Genomic DNA, 20,441 nt, shown 5'->3' on the forward strand with positions numbered 1-20,441 from the left:
CAACCTAAGAACCTAATAAAAATGTTAGCACAGTTTTAGACCTGTTAAATGATTAAGAATACCATAATTATTAGAGTAAATATGGTACTTTACTTGCTAAATACGTTATATTTGTTTATACAAGTGAACATCAGAACGGTCACAACTTGTGAGTACTGAAGTGGTGGAGAGAAGGTTATCAGGAGGCAAAGCTTGGATTTTAGGGTAGTCCAGGAATGGAGTCCTTACTCTATAATTTTCAAGCACTGTATAGGTCGGCTATAAATGCTAGAGACTGCCAGGGATGATGTGGGAGATGGGACCTTTTGGTCCTGGCCCCACTAACTCATGGTTGGGTCAGGGGAAGAGCAATCCAAGACACACAACATACAATGTGCAATGTTACTCTTTAATATAAAGATAAACAAGGATCATGCGTGGGAAAAATACAGAACAACTGGCAGGCCTACAAGGTAAACTTTGGTTTCCTGATTAGCTGGACTGCAAGCTTAGTCATGGATATGGCTTCAGTTAAGAGAAGAGAGGTAACAAATATGAGGAGGATGAAAATGACATCTAAAGGCTCATTTGCAGAGTTTTGTTCTCAAGATCCCAGGTCAGTGGATGAGGGTCTCATCTCAAAATTCATCTGGAATCTTGCCCTTGGGCTGAAGAAAGTAAAGAGAAAGAATTGGGATGTCAGCAGAGCCAGCAGCCGTTGAGTTTCAACCCCAGGGCACCTGACTTCTGTCTGCCTTCACCTTCCTGAAACCCTAGAAGTCTATTTCTTCTTATCTCAGAATTGACTTTTTAATGAGTAAAGAATTTTTTAGTTCTGGTATAGTCTAGTCATCGTACTGAAAGCACCTGTAGTGGGGGAGGATAGATGACCTCCCTTAGGACCAAACTGGAGACACTTGACCACACAACGTCACAGCTAAATCTATGCTACAAGAGCACGCCTTCAAGTTTACCAACATGTATGTACCAGAATGAGCAGATGCCACAGCATGTAATGCTGAAAAAGAAGCGAAAAGGTAAATGCCTATCAATAATAGCTTATGGCTTTCTGGAATTCAATTGTTTAATATATTGTTCTTAGAAAGAATAATGTAGCTTCACATATACTGAGAGGAAATGCTGGTACTAATAATAAACAAAAGAAGTTTCAAAACAGTATATAAGATAGGAAACCTGTATTTTATAATACATGGAAAGGTATTAGTATGAAATTAGGGAATTTCTCACAACTAAACGTTTGTAAGAAAAAAATAGATGTAAAATAATTACCTTCAAGTTCCCATTAATCACCCCTCTACTCCTCCCAGCTCCCTCCTATGCCCACGCAAACCCAGCACTCACTTCTGATTCCACTAGAGGTTCACCTCAGGTGGGGTGGAGGACGCCTGCATGATGTCCTGCTGCTCCTGGGAGAGGGTGTGCATGGAGCTGGAGGTGGGCGTAGGCGCTGGGATGGAGAACACACTCTGGGTCTCACTGGGGCTGGCGTCCCTCACAAACAGCTCGTCATTCACGATCCACAGACTGAAGGAAAAATGGGCCCTCAGACTATGCCTGGATGGACACCCACACCCCCAATATTGACTCCGCTCCCACTGGCACTCAGCAACCAGATTCCTTCCACGCCCCTCCTGTGTCTGTCTCCCAGGTTCCTTGACTGGTACCTCTGGCCCTCCCCACAGAGCCCACCTTTGGAGAGACTGTCTACCACCTTCACTCGATTTATAGGTTTATCCCCAACCCACGGGCAATTTCGCATTTACCCTTTACCACAGCCCAAGGGGTGGACGCTCTGATCCCCATTCTCGGAAGAAGACACTGAGTCACAGAGAGGTCATGTGACTTGACCAAGGTCACACAGCGAGTGAGTGTTGGGTCAAGGAGAGAACGCATAGGCCGATTCCAGAGCCCATGCTCTTCTTAACCACTAGGCTAGACTGCTCCTGGGATCTCCCTGCTGGCTTTCCACAATACCGAGTAAACCTAAGGTCCGCGCCACCACATTCCCACGCCCCTGAGCGCAGGCGGAGATGGGCATTCCCGCCCACAACAGGGCTCTCACCTGGAGTAGCTGGCAGGGGTAGCGATGAAGGTCCGGGTGAAGGCACGCACACAGTCCTGAGAACTTCCTTCCACTTCAACAGCAAACAAACAACAGTACCCCTTAGAGCCGCACGTGCTGTACACGCTCACACGGCGGTCCCCAGTCAGGCTGTGACTTCACACTCATGCTGAGAGGGCATTTGTTCACGGGGGCCAGGGTGTCGGCAATGGGGAGGGCAACTCTAGGAGCAGTCTGCGCCCAGTGACAGGGCCCCTGACAACCACTACACAGGTTCACGGGATGCGTTTTTCACAGCCGCCCAAGAGGTGGATACTACCACCCCATTTTGCAAATGAGGAAACTGAGAGGTTAAGTAACGGCCCAAGTTCTCAGAGTGAGTATCTGGGATGAGAGCCACCAAACTCCGCAGCCTGTGTCCCCAACGCCCAGGGTGTGCAGGGCAGACAGGCATGGACACAGCTCAGACCTGGATTGTCTGTGGGAAGCCTGAGGGCTGGAGAACACAGTGGGGAAGGGGAGGGGAGGCGAGGGGAAGGGAAGGGAAGGGGTCAGGGAAGCTGGGTGGTTCTGGGAGTGAGCCTGGCCAGGGGGAGGCAGCAGTGGGGCATCTGGGGTGGGGATCTACACACACTCACCTTCCTTGAACACCCCGCTGACGGAGAAGCAGAGCATCGTTTCCTGAAAGGGAAGAGCCCAGGCGCCCAGTCACCACCTGCACCTCCTACCCACCTGCGGCTTCCTGGGCCCGCCCGAGGGAGGAAGCAGGCACTCACCGTCTGGAACCACGTGTCCACCACGAAGGAGCTTAAGTCATGCTGAGTCTTGGGCAACACACAGAGGGTGTGCACAATGACACGATTTGTGTGCTTCAGCAGCTGGACCCGCAGGTCTGTGAGGGGAGGGGAAGCGAGCGAAGGTCAGGGGCTGCCACGCCCTGGGCCCTATGATTGACCCCTTCACCGCCCTTTCCCACCCAGTCTTCCCATCACACACTCACGGGGGTCCGTGAGCTTCTTCATATTCCGGCTGTCCTTGAAGTACCTGCACAAGCTGCTTCTAGGAGACAAAGAGCAACAGTGGGTGGTGGGTGTTTGCAGGAGCTGGCCTGTGTCTGCTGGGGAGCCACACGGCCCAGGAGCAGAGCCTGTGCTGTGATACTCACGGGGCTGGGTCCTCGGGGTGGAAGGGAATGGTCAGGGAGAAGCAGGCCTGCTCGTGATAAGCACCCACGAGACCCTGTCGGTCTCCACAGTCATGGATCAAGTAGTACCTGAGGGGGAGCAATGAGGACAGTCTATCTCTGTGGTCTGGACCTCAAATGAGACTTGGAAACTCCCCTGAGCAGACCTGTGCTTAGGTGGCCTCACCTGTCCTCGCCCTCTCCCCCTTGCTCAGCTTCCCAGAGGTACTTACTGCTGCAGGAATTGCAGGACTAGGCTCTTCAGCTCATCGCATCCAAAGTAGCTGCCCTGGAATCAAAAGGCATTTGAGACTATGCAGTGGATAAAGCCTCCCTGCAACACCCCAAATGTCGTTTGATCCTCTTCCTCACCTTGCAGGGCTTTAATACGCAGGGAGTGTCAACGTCAGCGGTAACTGGTGACGGTAACTCCTGGCCATCCTGGAGAAGGGAAGAGGAAGTCAGGAGTGGAGACCAGGGGAGTGGCCCTGGATGATCCGGGAAAAGGATGGGCCCAGGAGGGTGAGGGTCAGAGGTCAGGTGTGAAAGGGCCCTGGAAATTCCATGGGAAAGCTTACACTGGATGTCTTCACCATGAGGTCCTGGAAGTCTCTAGGGTTATATTCAACTTGTGCGTGTGCGTGTGTGTATTTATGGGTATTTTTCCAGCAAGTATATCCATGTCATTTTCAGGAGTCCATGCCCCCCAAAATGGTTAAGGTTCTGATGCTAATATGTGATCTAGGCAAGACCCAAAGGGCTTGAGGGCAGGTGCAGAGGCACTCTTACATTCGTAAGAGACAATGATTTACGTAGGCACTTACCAGGCGTAACAACTTCGGGAAACATTCTCTGATGGCCCTGTCCAACACCAAAAATAGAGAAGAGGTGGTTAATAGTTCAAGGTTGCAATGCTTCCTTTGAGTTAAAACAGTAATACCATAAACAGAGATCAGTGTGTTCTGGCCCATCCAGCAGCGCCCTTTGCCCACCTCTGCTTCTGATTTTAAGGGTTTTCGGTCCACTTCCCTGTTGAGCACTGAGCATCTGTCATCTTACTGTCTGAAAGGCACTGTCTCCTCATCTCTCTCAATACCTTCACTTTAATATTCCTTCCCTCCCTCCCTTCCTCTCCTTCGCCTGGGTAGCTCCCACCCAGACTACTCGCACTCCCTTCTCCAGTGCCACAGGGAGCAGCATTTCAAACCCATACTGCAGGGCTTCCTTCTCCTCCCTTCCTTCCTCCAGGGCCCCACTGAAGGCTGTGGGGAGAAGAGGGAATGGGGTGGGAGCCCGGGGCTCTGCTACCTCACTGGGGGTCCAGCACTCTGGCAAGACCCGGACACCCCCCAGGGATGGCCCAGGATGCTGGGCCAGGGAGGTGAGTGAGGTGGGGCTCAGGGAGGGAGATGGAGGGGATGAAGGCAGAAAGGGAGTGAAGGTAGGAGGGGAGAGATGAGAGAGACATAGGGGCACAGAGACAAGGGAGAGAGAGAAAACAAAGGGAAGGGAAAGAAGCTCTCCCGTGGTCGGGGTCAGGGAAGAAGAGAGAAGAAAGGGGAAACGGCGCCCCTGTTGCGGCTCTTCACCTGCCCCAGAATCGCCCAGACACACCAGGTAGGAATGGAAAATATGCACATGTTGGGCTGGGGCCCCACTGCATGCTGGTTGAAACTTTGTCACCTGTGTGAGTTCAGCCAGACTTGGGCATGGGAAACAGGGCCGCCATGGGGGCACATCTCCCCCAGAATGAGGAAAGGGTCAGGTCCCAGCTCAGTATGGGGCTGAGGATCCGTGGCCCAGTCTTATGATCACCGTCTTCTCTCCTGATGACCCCTGCACCTGTCTGAGTTCGTTCTTTATCTGAGGAATCGTACCTGTCTCAGTCTGCCCAGGGCTCCTGTGAAGGACCAGATGGGATGATGTGACGTGTGCAGGGAGGGATGGGAAGTGCCCCTGAGAGCCCTGTCCTTCTGTCTCCTCTACCACCTCTGCCCTCTGCCTTCCACTCCTGCCTCAGGAAGCCCTCTGATCACTGGCGGGGGCCCACGTCTGGCCCCTTGACTCAAGGAGCCCTGCTTTTTCCCAAGGAGGGTCCAGCTCCTGGCATTGGGCCAGCAGAATGGATGTCATGACAGCAGCCACCCACGGCCTCAGCCCTCAGCATGGCGCAGGAAAGCCCCCATGTCAACCTGGGAGACGAGGGGGGTCCCCTTTGGAGGAACGGGAAGAGGGCCCCTCTCAGAACGGGGAAGGCAAACGCCATCTCAGCACGAAGAAGGAAGGCTTCTCTCAGCAAGAGGCCCTGGACTGGAGGACCCTTCTCAGTCCAGGGCGCCAGCATCTGGATCAAGGCTGGTCGCTCCTGGTCCTGGTGAGGAGGAGAAGCCCTGCTTCCTGCGGCACACTCTTGGGAGGCCTTGGCGGAATATAGCTGGGCGCAGAGGGCTGGAAACAGACCCCAGAGCCCCTGCAGAGGTGAGCAGGTCAGGGGAAGGAAACTCCTCACCGGTGATAGGCACACAGAGAGCAGAAGGTGGGGCCTCTGATCCTCCCAGAAGACCAGGGCTGCCACCTTTGGCAAAGGGGCACTGTCACAGATAGTCTAGGCTCCCACGGGTGAAGGTCACCAGGAAGGGTGACAGGGTGTTCACACTGACCTTACATAGGTGGACTGGTTTGGGAAGGTGCCACACAATGGGTTCCCTTGCAGCCACAGCTCTTCAAGCTTCAGCCCTTTAATCTTGCTCAACTCCGACACAGACTTCAGCTGAGAAATATGGGGCGGAAGTGGGAAAAGGAATCCCAGGGAAAGAGGGACATCCGGATCTCTGCACCCCCAGCCCCCTCCCTCCCCCACAGGTACCTTCACCTGCCTCCTGTCATCACTCTGATGGCCACTAACACGCCCCCTCCCCTACTCTCAACCCAAGTTTGATCTGGCTCCCTCTTCTCACCTCATTTTTGGAGAGGTTCAGGATCTTGACCGTGGGGGCCATCTGTATAATGTCAGACAGGCCATCCAGCTGGTACAGTTTGTTGCTGCTCAAGTTCAAGGACAACAGCTTTGGGGCAAGAAGAGGTAGAGTGAAGGTTACTATCTAGGACCTTGGAGACAAATCTGCCCTCCACCCCATCTCTTCCACCCCCTACCCTAATACCAGCACTGGGCCTACAGCCTCACCTCAGGGAAATTCTTTTTGATGATCTGCAGGGTGGCAGCCATGCAGTTTCTTCGATTCAGAATTATATCAATATCATGGCCCACCAAGTCTTCAGGAAGGAGAGGGGAGGGAATCAGATGGCTGAGTGGGGTCTGGGGCCAGCACCAGCCCCGCCCCACATTACCATCCCTAAGTCTCCCTCCAGGAAGACCCCTCTGCCCTCGCCCACCCTAGAATTACTGCTGTCAGCCGTACCTGGGTCAGCGCGGAGCCTCTGGAGGTCAAGAGCTTGCTGGGAGACATCAAATCGTTTGCTCAAGGTCAGCTGCGGAGAGAGAGATGGAGAGAGCCGCTCTGAGGCTGTGGTGGTGGCAGGGAAATCAGGGGCGAGGGGGACGGGGGCTGGAGGAAGGAGAGGTGGGTCTGAGCGCTGGCACACAAAATGCCTTGAGTCTGCATTACTTTTAGCTGCTCCATTTCTTCTGGCTTCAACTTATCCCGCACAGGGTAGGGAGCAGCGAAGGGGCTGACAAACACAGGTATCTGCAGGAAGAAGAGGTGGGGTAAGCACCAGGAACTCTAGTTCCAAAGAAAACAGCCAGCCCCTGGCCTGTACTCCTTCCTCAGGATGAGGTACAGGTAATGCCTGCGACACACACCTTTCGGCACTCCTGGTCACAAATCTTGTAGCTGACATCCATCAATGCAGAGGCAGTGCTAGCTTCCTGGACAAAGAACCGAGCCCCATTTTGCACAAAGTGGAACTACAGGGATTGAATGCAACAGCAATAGTATCAGAAGCCAACAGACCCTGCTGAACCAGGTCTCTCTCTCCCCCTTCCCTGTGCCCACGCGTCTGGCTTCGGCATCCTCTCTTACGTCCACTGGAGTGAAGGGGACACTGCAATGGCTCTGGATTGAGTTCATTAACCATGTCTTGTCATACTGTATCCCACAAGGAATCTAAGGATGAAAAGAAGGGATGGGAGAGAGGACAGACAACAGGGAATTTAGACTGGAGGACGAACCTTTTCCTGTTCTTTTCCAGCCTTCTACTGAGCTTGACAGGGCTTCTAAAGAAGGGACCAGTGGCATGATTTCTTATGGGTGTGCGTAATATGGATTTCCTAAATACTCTTTATCTCCAGTCAAACTCTCTTCCAAATAATCAAGATGTCAGAGATGATCTTCCTTTTATAAATTTCCAGGAGATCCTACCCAGTGCAGACACTGCTTGCCCCTCAGACAAGGTCTCCAGAGGCTCGACCCTCCATCTCCCACACTCAGCTTGCCAAACTGAGACCTCCAATGTGGAGTTGCTCCATATCCTTGGCAGTAGTTTCCATCTTTGCTCTGAGACAGGCTCCTCCGTTCTCCTCACAGTCAGCCTGTTCCCTTTACACTGCTTCTCTGAATCTGCCCTTAGATGAACAAGATTGTTAACTCCTGGTCATAAAAAGGACAGATTACAAGCTGTCCCCAGTGAAATAAACCAGCATCTCAACATGAGACTAACACAACTCTCCCTGACTTTTCTCTCCTGCACATTCCATACATTTTTCAGGATACTCACAGTGACCATGAACCAGCTCCCTGGGCTTCCATCTTGTGTGTTCTCCCACATTTCTCTCTCCAGAGGTTTTCTGTTTCCCCACACAGTAATATGCACGTGGCCTTCACTGTCCAGTCTCACTGTTCTCTCGTTGCCTCGGATGGTACAGGGAGAGCTGCAGGGGGGATGTGGAGAGAAGGAGGGTGAGTGGCCATACGTGCTAAGAAAGTCTTCTGTACACCCTCGTCTCTTTGACACCAGCACTACAATTAGGATTGCTCAACCATTATTTCACTTCTAGCATGCTTCAGTTTTGCAGTGACAGAAGAAAAGCAAGTCCACGGAGAGTGAGAGAGGTGCATAGTCCCAGGGGCTGCCGTGTACAAACCCTGCTGCCTGGTCACTTACTGTCTTACTTCGGGGTCCTCCTGGACATCCCTCTTCACCACGTTTCCATCATCCTCCTGGAGGTGTGAGGGCTGAGGCTCACCCCCACCGTGTTCATAATGAGGGCTCCTCTTGCCAGAATTACCTGGGAAAGAACTACAACCTTTCTTTCTTCCTTGAGGTGGTCTACCACCATCACTGTATTCTGAAAAGAGGAACAAAAATACAGGTTTGAAGACACATCTGTGGTGCACTTACCACATACCATGTCTTAGGCTAACAGGATGGTAGGGCAGGCACAGTGCCAACCTGGCCTAAGGGACCAATCCCACAAACCTCAGAAAGGACACTCTTCTGCCTGTGCAGAGAGGACAGCCTTATCCGACAGATGGCACTATCAGGGGAAGAATCGAGGAGGAGCAGGATGAGGAAGAGGAGGACAAGGAGGAGAAAGAGGGAGGAGAAGGACGAGGGAGGAGAGGACAACTGCGTTGAAACTTTTAACACAGTAGAGCAGGACTGATAAGGATCCGAGGTGTATGCGTCCATGGGTTAGACTGGACACCAGTCATATATGTACCAGGAAGGCACCCGAATCTTGCCTTCTCTCAGGACTTTCCAACAACCACACCAATACCTCTCTCGTGCTTCCCACATCCAATCAGCCACCACACCGATTCCACTAACAACCAGCAAGCTAGCTGGACTTCCTTTGCCAGTGCACTAGGAGCTTTAATGTCAGGTGGCACTGATGTCACAGCCTCCTGAACTGGCTCCCTCCCTCCAGCCTTGCCCTGAACAATACTCTGTTTGAAAGAGCCAGGGTGAGCTCTCTTTTGGGCCAGCCTGAAATGCCTTTCAGCTCAGCAGGCAACTCTTCCTCACTTCAGCTCTTCTATAACAAGGGTGTGAATGATAACCTGGAATGATGTGTCAGCCACCATTTCCAAATGTTTAGGGATTCTTCTTTTTGCTTTCTATTACTGGTTTCTAATTTGATTCCATCGTGGCCAGGGAACACACTCTGGGACATTTCAATTCTTCTTTTTTTTTTTTTTAATAAGTTAATTTCTTTATTTATGTCTGCGTTGCGTCTTTGTTGCTGCACACGGGCTTTCTCTACTTGCGGCTAGTGGGGGCTACTCTTCGCTGTGGTGCACGGGCTTCTCGTCGCGGCGGCTTCTCTTGTTGCGGAGTTTGGGCTCTAGGCACGCGGGCTTCAGTAGTTGTGGCACGCGGGCTCAGTAGTTGTGGCCCGAGGGCTCTAGAGCGCAGGCTCAGTAGTTGAGGCGCACGGGCTGAGCTGCTACGCGGCATGTGGGATCTTCCTGACCAGGGCTCGAACCTGTGTCCCCTGCACTGACAGGCGGATTCTTAACCACTGCACCACCAGGGAAGTCCCTCAGTTCTTTCTGAATTTACTGAGGCTTGTCTGATGGTCGAGAAGATGGTCTAACTTGGTGAATGTTACAGAGACCCTCGGGGAAAAACCTGTACTCTGCTGTTGGTGGGCGGAGTGTTCTATTTATGTCATGAAGATCTCGTTAGTTTCCTGTGTTATTCAGGTCTCCTATATCCTTGCTGATTTTCTCTCTGGTAATTCTGTCACTTGCTAAGAGGGAGGTGGGTGTGGAAGGCCCCCACTATATTTATAGATCTGGCTCTTTCTCCTGTCAGCTCCACCAGTTTTTGATTCATGTACTTTGAGGCTCTGTTGTTTGTGTTCATACACATTTAGGATCTTTATGTCTCCCTGGTGTCCTGATCCTTTCATCATTCTGTAAGGCCTCTCTTTGGCTCTTGTTCATTTTCTTTGCTCTGACATCTACTGTACTGGATACTGAAGCCACAGGCACGCTTAGAAAGTGTCCTGGTTATACCTCACCTTTTATTCACTCCTAGGAGTTGTGTTGTTGTTCACCCCTCCGCCCACAAATTCTCCCCTCCAACATATCTAATTCACCATGGGAAAAGATTTGGAAGTTTTTCGGCACCTGCAGAAATAAGATCGTGTCAATTCTCTTCCCCATAGGTGGATTCACTAAGGGTATTTTATTTTTAACACATTCCACTGAAACAGGGAACCAGCAGATAATCATACCAGTGGCTTGTGGGGAGGGAGGATTATGGTAATTACACTGTTAGAAACCAGCTTCCTTTGGGTTGTAATACTTAAGGCTCTCTAGGTTTGTGGGCTGTGCCTTTTGTACATTAACTATTCCATGTTGTCTCAGGGCACGCTTACGAGTAAAGATCCGTCCAGGGCTGATCACTCCACGATGGAGTGATTACGACCAGGCCTCAGATGAACTCCTCTGAGGAGCCGTTGCTTTCCCTGTGTGGCCCGCTGTCAGGGCAGTCCTGCTACTCACAACCTTGGGACTTTCCCTGTGTGGCACTGGAAGTGAAAGTAAACACAGATAGGGCATTGGACCACAAATGCCACTTGCTCGGTCCCCAAACCTCGGAGGGGGCCTGGCGTGCTTTCTCCCACACTCCACATCCAACTGGTCAGGAAATTCTCTCGGCCCCTCTCTCAAAGTATGTTCAGAAGCCAGCCACTTCTCACCACCTCCATTACCACCACCCTGGCCAAGATACCAACATCTATCTCCTGGACTGTACTGCTGTCCAGCTGGCCCCTCTGCTTTCATCCTGGCTCCCTTACCTGTCTGCTTTCAACCCAGCAGCAGAGCGCAAGTCAAATCATTTCACTCCTCTGCTCAACACCACATAACAATGGTTTGCAGCCCACCAACATGTTCAAAAGCCAGGAGTTCATAATGATACTCATCAACAATAACAACAACAAAGAGGAATCTTATTGGTGACCTTTGTAGAATGCCGGGCAACCAACTCGTTTTCAGGAAAATCCAGCAACGAAAGGGAAAAATTCACATTTTAAAGGGAGCAGTAAGGGCGTGTGGTCTATGTATGGTGTATAGGAAGAGTCAGAGTCATTTGCAAGAACCCACATTCCTTCAGAAATAACGTTGCCAAGGGGAAAGCGTAGAAGGGGGCCAGCTAACAGCTACCGCAGTCCCCCGGCTGACCAACTATGTCGGGTGCCTAAACAGGGCTAGAGACCTCCCTCATCAAGGTGATTCAGACACAAGCAATCTCAGACATCGCCTTGTCAAGTACTTGATAGACTAATCCAGTGAAGCCATGTGGTCCTGGGATTTACTTTGCTGGGAGATATTTGAGAACTGATTAAATCTCCTTCCTCATTAATCGATCTGTTCATATTATGTATTTCTTTACGATTCAGTCTTGCTAGATTGTCTGTTTGGGGGACTTTATCCATTTCTTCTAGGTTTTCCAATTTGTTGGCATACAATTATTCACAGTATTCGCTAATAATCCTTTTAATTTCTGTAGTATCAGTTGTAATGTCCCTCTTTCATTTCTGATTTTAATTATTTGAGTGTCTTCTATTTTTTTTTTCTTAGTGAGTCTAACTAAGGCGTTTGTCAATTTTGTGTAGCTTTAACAAAAAGCCAACTCTTAGTTTCATTTACTTTTCTTCTATTGTTGTTGTATTTCTTCTCTATTTCATTTATCTCTGCTCTTATATATCTCCTTCCTTCTGCTAGTTTTGGCTTTAGTTTATTCTTCTGTTTCTAATTTCTTGAGGTGTAAAGTTACGTTGTTGATTTGAGATCTTTTGTCTTTTCAATGTACACATTTAAAGCTATAAACTTCCTTCTTAGCACACCTTTGCTGCATCCCATAAGTTTTGGTATGATGGACTTTCATTTTAATTTGTCTCAAAGCAGTTTCTAATTTCCTTTGTGACTTCTTCTTTGACCCATTCATTCTTTATGCGTGTGTATGGAGATTCCAAAAAAAATGAAAAATACAACTCCCATATGACCCAACAATCCCACTTCTGGGTATATATCCAGAAGAACTGAAAGTAGAATCTTGAGGAGGTACTTGCACATCTATGTTCATAGCAGCACTATTCACAACAGCCAAGAAGTAGAAACAATTAAAATGCCCATCAATGGATAACTGGATGAACAAATTGTGGTATGTATATATATATATATATATATATATATATATATATATATATATATATATATATATATATATACAATGGAATATTATTCAGCCTTTTAAAGGAAGGAAATTCTGTCATATGCTACAGCATGGATGAACCTTGAGAACATTACGCTAAATGAAATAAGCCAGTCACGAGAAGACAAATACTGTATGATTCCACTTGCATAAGCTTTCTAGGGACTTCCCTGGTGTTCCCGTGGGTAAGACTCCATGCTCCCATTGCAGGGGGCCCATGTTCAATCCCTGGTCGGGGAACTAGATCCTGCAAGCATGCTGCAACTGAGAGTCCGCATGCCACAGCTAAGAAGCCTGCATGCCACAACTGAGTCCACATGCTGCAACTAAGAAGTCTGCATGCCGAAACTAGAGATCCCGCATGCTGCAACAAACAGCCGGCACAGCCAAAATAATAAATACTTTTTTTTTAAAAAGTTGGGAAAACTATAGTAAACAGAGTCCATGGGTTTAAAAAGAAAAGGTATCTAAAGTAGTCAGATTCATAGAAGCAGACAGTAGAATGGGGTTACCAGGGACTGGGGGGAAGGGACAAAGGGGAATTGCTGTTTAATGTGTAGAGTTTCAGAATTGAAAGACGAAAAAGTTCTGAAGATTGGTTTCACAACAATGTGAATCAACTTAACGGTACTGAACTGTACACTTAAAAATGGTTATGATGGTAAATTTTATGTTATGCATTTTTACCATAATTTTTAAACCTGTACATTAGAGTGTGATTACTCAAAAGGAAATATTAAGAAAAGTTTTTGTTTGGATATGTAAATACAAACGTAAAGAAGTCAACATAAAGAACACGTGAGAATGTCAACTGTGCTCATGAGTAGGTGTTTGGAATGCACAAGAGGTGTACTTTCATGTCCTTGCTCTACTTGTATAAAAGGCTGGGTCAGGGTTTTGCCACGGGCTTGGGGGGAAGCACTATTGCTACTGACTCATTACCTAGCATAATAGAAACAATTACTGATAATCAGATCCACCTGTCTTCTCTCTGATTATTAAGCTGCATCACTTTGGACAATTCACCCGACTTCTCCTGATCTCAAATTACTTACGTGTAAAAATCAGGGATTAGAGCTAACCACCACCTCAATCAAGATATAAAGCATATACCACACTCCAAATGGTTCCCAGTTAATCTTTCCATCTCCCAGCTCCATATAAACCTTGATCTGCTCACAGTCCCTATATATTCGTTTTGCCTGCTGCAGAATTTCTTGTAAATGGAATCATACATACTGCACACCTTTGTGTCTGGCTTTTTAAAGTCAGCATCATGTTTTTGAAATCCGTTTATGTTCCTGCCATTTTTATTGCTGAGTAATATCCCACAGTATGGGCTGTAGTTCTCCACCTCGTTTACACAGTAGAGCCCCTTGGGGAGTTTGAGAATGCCACCAGCTCCAAGCTATACCCACAATAATTAAAGCAGAATTGGGTTGAGACCCAGGCACCCACATTTTCTAAATTCTCCACGTGACTGCAGTGTGCTACCACAGTTGAAAGCTACTGTATTAAAGTATCAGCTTTTGGTTTATGCTTGCCAGAGACCCTAGGAATGGATGCCACCTCATTTTGCTGGCTTTCCACTCTGTTGTTTTAGGGACCTAGTGATTCCATTAGCTTAAATTAGAGATTGGCAGACTACAGCCCATGGGCCAAACCTGGCCTGTGGCCTGTTTTTCTAGGGCCTGCAAGCTAAGAATGGTTGTTACATATTTAAATGGTTACAAAAATAATATTTCTTGACACGTGAAAATTGTTTGAAATCCACACGCCAATGTCCATATGCAAAGTTTTATTGGAACACAGCCATACTTGTCTCTGGAGCCTTCCGCTCTACAACAGCAGAGCTGAGTAGTTACGAACGAGACAAACTGGCCCACAAAGCCTCAAGTATTTGTCACCTGGCCCTTTCCAGGGAGTTTGCTGAGCTCTGGCTTAGAGCAAGTGTCCTTAAAGCAAATGCACAGTAACTGTGGTAAATGGCTGACGGTCCCTTTGGCTAAGCCTGGGAAGAAGATTTACTGCAGTAACTTGCGACTTCACCATAGGGTCCTTCCTCAGTAGTCCACTCATTCATGGTGTTCTGGCTCAAGTGTGGGAATTGAGTAAGGGACTACCATTTGCCATCAAGATAGGTCAAGTCACCAGACCTAGAGCTTGATTTCTTTATTTTTATGTTCTTATATTTTATTACAAATATTTATTTATATTTTATTTATTTTTACACTGATCAAATGCAACTTTGGAGTATGTCAGATATTTCAAGATCCAAGGGATCTGTTGATCAATTAGCCACATTCAGAGGTTGCTACAGGTCAAACCAATGTGACTACCCTTCCATCCTTGCTGTTTATTAGGTAAACAGCACTCACCTTGAGGCAGGAGATTCAGTGCTCCTACTGGGCCTGCAACACCAGAACCCCAACATCTCCACTCAAATGAGGGTGACCATGTCAATGGCAGAATCTCCCATCTCATCTGTGGCCTACACAAGTCAGCCACTTCAGAACACTTCACAGATGAAGATGCCCTCCACACTAATGTGTTTCTCAATGCTGTGGGGGAAAGGAGTGTCCTCTGGGTCCCAAACAGCAGCTGCCTGGTCCACCAACACATTGACTTCAAAGGCATTTCAATTCAAGTGACCACAGGTGGTAACTCTTGAAACCGAGTCCCCCTAAAACCGAGTTCCCTTGCCAGGTTGATGACTAACTTCTCTATCCAAAACTTTATTCCCTCTCTTGTCCCACTCATGATCCCCTCAGAATTGAGGAGTATCAAAGAAAAGGGGGGGACTGACACTGAACAGAACCCTTCAGGGCCCTCCTGGGTACAAAAGCCCCGCTGTGTTCCCTGTTTCTTGTCTGTAGAAAAAGGCTTTGGCCTCCTAGGCCTTCCCTGAGTTCCAAAGAACAGACTCAAGCAGTTACTAATTAGGGAAGTGAGGAAATGCAGAAACAAAGGAAAAGCAGTCAAAGAAACGAAATTGAGTTATTTGTAGAGAGGTGGATGGACATAGAGTCTGTCATACAGAGTGAAGTTAAGTCAGAAAGAGAAAAACAAATACCGTATGCTAACACATATATAGGGAATCTAAAAAGAAATGGTCATGAAGAACCTAGGGACAAGACGGGAATAAAGACACAGACCTACTAGAGAATGGACTTGAGGATACGGGGAGGGAGAAGGGTAAGCTGGGACGAAGTGAGAGAGTGGCACGGACATATATACACTACCAAACATAAAACAGAGAGCTAGTGGGAAGCAGCCGAATAGCACAGGGAGATCAGCTCGGTGCCTGGTGACCACCGAGAGGGGTGGGATAGGGAGGGTGGGAGGGAGGGAGACGCAAGAGGGAAGAGATATGGGGACATATGTATATGTATAACAGATTCACTTTGTTAGAAAGCAGAAACTAACACACCATTGTAAAGCAATTATACTCCAATAAAGATGTTACAAAAAAAAGAAAGAAAGAAAGGCAGTCAAGAAACAATAGTGCAGTGATAAAGCAGAGTCCTAGTTTCTCCGCAAGAGATAACAACTTGATACATATCTTTGAGCTGCTATGCAGAAACTAAGATCCCCTGCCCAGGTGGAGGACGGTGACTCCATGCTGACCACAAGCACACAGACCCCAGACTGGTTAGAGCCAGAATGCTGATGATTAAGATCCCTGAAACAGCACCCTGTTTCTTCACCACCAACCAATCAGAGGAAAGTCATGCACCCTGCAGCCCTCACCCCAGATGTTGCCTTTAAAACCCTTCCCTGAAAGTCAGCAGGGAGTTAGAGTCTTCTGAACACAAGCAGCCAGTTCTCCTTGCTTGGCACCCAGAAAATAAACACTGTACTTTCCGTCACCAACAACCCAGTGTCAGTAGATTGGTTTTGCTGCGCAGCAGGTGAGTGGACCCAAGTGCTGTCCGGTAACGCAACTGCAACTCTTTCACCATTGTGTGCCATGGAACACTAATGATTCATCCTCTATTACCAACTGGGTCCTTACTATCTTCAGATCCACCTAGACTGGATGACCTATCCCCGACCGCCACTTCCTTCAGGGCCCTTTGCTTGCAACCAATTTTGGTGTCAAGTACTCTATTAATCAAAGTTCCCACTTCCTTATGCCAGATATTCATTCTAGCTATTTTATAAAAATAAGACATCTTTAATAAAACATATCACACAGCTTACAAAAATTCTGTGAGGGCCAGAAAAGTGGGCTTGGATGCCGCACAGCCAGGGGAAGCCCCCTCACACCATGGGACTGGTAATAGCTGAAACACCCCTGCTGCCTATGAGCTAACCAACATGTATGACAGAGACTGAATTCTAGGCGCTCTGCCGTGGCTGCCCGTAAAAGCCAGAGACCTCTCCCATCATACATAGCTGATCCTGCCTGTGGCTCCCACATTACTCAGTTCCACCTCCAAGTTTCACTATGGTGCATAGGCTTGATACATAGGGATCTTCTTTGGGACCCTAGACAAAAGGGGGTCTAGGAAACATACACACACACACAGACACACACAGACACACACACACACACACACACACACACACACACATACGAACGTAGGTCTCCATTCTTGTTTTTAGCTTTCCAGGTCTCTACAGTACAGGAAAACACGTAAGAGTGTTTATGAGTGTTGGAATAGTTGCCAGCTGAGCCAACTTGAGGTATATTCCACAGGACCAATTTTTTTGCTCTCGTAAATGGTATACTCACAATGAAAATATCATTTTCTATTTCGTGCAATTATCTTGTGTATATTAGTCTTGCATCCAATAAACTGGTTAATCACTATTATTATAATTTTCCATAGATCCTCTTGAGTTTTATATGAAGACAATTATACTCACAGTTTTGTTCCCTTTCACTTTTACACATGTATTAATTAATGTATGTATGTATTTTGGCTTACTGCAATGCCTAGGAGACTCAGTAAGATGTTGAACAGAAGTGATTATATGAATCATCTTTGCCTCTTCTGAGTTTGAATGGAATGCTTTTAATGTCTCACTATTACGTACGGTGTTTGTTGTAGTTTTTGTAAAGTACACATTATCATTTTAAAGAAATATCTTTCTATTCCCAGTTAGCTAAGAGTTATTTTTGTGGTTGTTTAATCTTGATTGGTTGTTGAATTTTATTGCATGCATTTTTTTTCTGGAATCTTTGTGATAATCATCCTTTTCTTGCTCCTTTACCTATTAATGTGTTGAACCACATTATGAATCTCCTAATGTTAAACCAACATTGCAAGTTTGGTATAAGCACAACTTTGCCCTGCTGTATTATCTGTTTTAGCCATTGCTGGATTAAGTTTGCCATTATCTTATTTCTATTTTTGGCATTTTTATAACTAATTAAGATTCACCAGTAATTTTGCCTTCTCATGCATGCTTTGTCAAGAATAAGCTTAATATTAATATTTTCTGTTTCCCCAATATAAATTTCTTTTTTCTAGAATTTACCCATTTAGTATTAATTTTCAAATTATCAGCATATCTTTTTCATAATATTATCTTTTAAATCTTTACTGTCAGTACAAGCAAGACACCTTCTTCGAAAGTGGCTTATCTGTGCCTTCTAATTTTCTTGACCCATACTGCCAAAGCTTTCCTTATTTTTTTATATTTTGAAAGCACTAACATCTAGCATTTTTACTCAACTCTTCCATATCTGTTATCGATTTCATTAACTTTGGCTCTTACTTTTATTATTTTTTTCCTGCCAATATGGAAATGCATGAGATGATTTGTATCAAGTATGTGACAAATCCACAGTCTTTTCATCTACCGTCATGTTTTCTTTTATAATTGCTATCCTCGAATAGCACGGATATCCAAATATCCAGTACATTTAATTACTTGGAAAAGACCTGTGGCTTACCAGTGTGGGGGGTTTAATTAAATCCACTGTTGGAATATCAGATGATTAAGGGAGATGGAACTGCAGCATTGAAGCAAAGGAACTGCTATGATAAGTACATATGAACTTCATTGAAGAGGACAGCATACAATATAGAAAGGAGTAGGAACAGAAAGAGCACGGACTTTGAAATCATATATCCAGAATGTGCTCTGTCACTTACTGCGTATGTGATTTTAGGCGAGTATTTTACCTCTCTGAGCCTCAATTTCATCATGCGGTAGTGCTGTTTGCCATGGGTTTCCATTTGTCCCTGTTCCCGGGACCTGGAAGAGCTGTACTTCTTGACCTCCTTTGTTTGGGCAGGGCTGTGTATGTGACTGGTTCTGGCTAATGGGTTGTGAGTGGCATGTGCTATTTCTGGGCCAGAACATATGGTTGTTGGTTTGAGACCTTGCAGGGTCCTCTTCTCCTCAGGCACAGGGACTGACAACTCTCTAGATGATGGCTGCTCTGTCAGTTTGGGTCTCCAAGTCATTCCAGCAAGAATGGCTCAGACCCCCATAGTCCACCATCCCGTGAGGGGCATGCACCTGCCATGGACATGTAGTCGAAGTGAGGAACAAGCCCCTGAGATACGGGGACTGTCTATTACCACAGCATAATCTAGCCTATCTTGATTCTTGTATCTTATCTGTAAATTAAAATGACATCCTCTCAGGATTTTTCTGAGGATTAAATGACAAAGCTGGTATGACAAGGTTGCCACAGTGCTTGACATATAACAGGAACTCAAAAAATGGCAGCTATAATTATTAAATAATAATAACAAACTAGTTTTGAAAAAGTGTGGAAAATTGGTATAAAATGAGAGCTATTTCATCCACTCATCCTTACGGGTAAGTTGTATCGTCTTTTCAAGAGTGGGGCATTTTATTTTATTTTGAAGGCTTCCTAATGACTAGCACTTATGCATTTATTTCTTGCCATCATGATATCAGAAACATAAATTGAGGTTATATGTAAAGAATGAAAAAGTGGAAAGATTAAGCAAAAGAGAGAATGACTAATGACATAAGATAAAATGAGCTAGCAATAAGTAGTTTCTTAATGAGAAGAACAGATTATAATTATTAGTAAGCATACATTGTTCTTAGTAAACAAAGGTACAAGGTATTAATGCGGTAGAAGAGATTTAGTTTGAACAGGCTTTCCCAAAATGTTTTCTGAGGAACACTAGTACTTCCAGTGGTCTGTGGAAAATTGTTCCATTCCCATATAGCTTGACGAAACTACCTGCTACAGACTGAATGTTTATGTACCAACCTAGTCTCCAAGGTGACAGTATTTGCAGGTAGAGTCTTTGGTAGGTGATTAGGTCATGAGGGAGGTGCCGTCATGAATGGGATTAGTGCCTTTATAAAAGAGCACCTAGAGAGCTCCCTTGCCCTTTCTGCCATGTGAGGACACAGCGTGAAGACAGCCCTTTATGAACCAGGAAGCAGGCTCTCACCAGACACTGAACCTGCTGGTGCCTTGATTTTGGACTTCACAGACTCCAGAACCGTGAAAAATAAATTTTTGTAATTTATAAGCCACCCGGTCCATGGTGTTCTACTACAGCAGCCTGAACAAGCTAAGACACTACCCTTCTCTTTGAGATTCAAGTGGCATATGATCTTAAAAATATGACAATATAGAAATCCTTTTTACCTTCATTTTTGTATGTCCCGTATTTCTTCAATGGATAAAACCATTTTTCTTGTTGCTGTCTCTCAGACATAGTGTCTTGTAGAACAAACCTGAAAGTGCTGAAATGAGAGGAAAGAAATGGCTATTATATAATAAAAAATATATATACCACCCCTTTAACCATCTCTCAAACAATATTTAAATCTTGTAGAACAAACCTGAAAGTGCTGAAATGAGAGGAAAGAAATGGCTATTATATAATAAAAAATATATATACCACCCCTTTAACCATCTCTCAAACAATATTTAAATCCCTCACAAATGTAAACACCATCTTTTTCTTGCTGCATTTTACTCATTAAGTACCATCTACGTGATTTTTATGAAATGTATCATCTATAATTTTACTTAACATGGTTTTCTTAAATAAA

At 46.3% G+C, this 20,441-nt stretch overlaps 1 protein-coding gene across 1 annotated transcript; it reads right to left on the reverse strand.

Annotated features, from left to right (window-relative positions):
- Positions 1-459: 459 nt before the first annotated feature.
- Positions 460-7,110, reverse strand: LOC309653746 (nuclear RNA export factor 2-like; the record flags this gene model as incomplete). Its single annotated transcript, XM_082478552.1, has 17 exons — positions 460-647; positions 1,365-1,524; positions 2,063-2,135; positions 2,701-2,743; positions 2,839-2,954; positions 3,063-3,121; positions 3,228-3,335; positions 3,479-3,534; positions 3,618-3,686; positions 4,401-4,507; positions 5,123-5,145; positions 5,906-6,015; positions 6,203-6,310; positions 6,430-6,518; positions 6,665-6,734; positions 6,872-6,952; positions 7,069-7,110. 17 exons carry the CDS (start codon positions 7,108-7,110, stop codon positions 618-620), a joined length of 1,344 nt encoding a protein of 447 aa, XP_082334678.1. The 3' UTR covers positions 460-617.
- Between the last annotated feature and the right edge of the window lie 13,331 nt (positions 7,111-20,441).

The sequence above is a fragment of the Balaenoptera physalus genome (genome assembly GCF_965194825.1).
Source record: "Balaenoptera physalus genome assembly, contig: HAP1_SCAFFOLD_1069, whole genome shotgun sequence".
NCBI classification, from domain to species: Eukaryota; Metazoa; Chordata; class Mammalia; order Artiodactyla; family Balaenopteridae; genus Balaenoptera; species Balaenoptera physalus.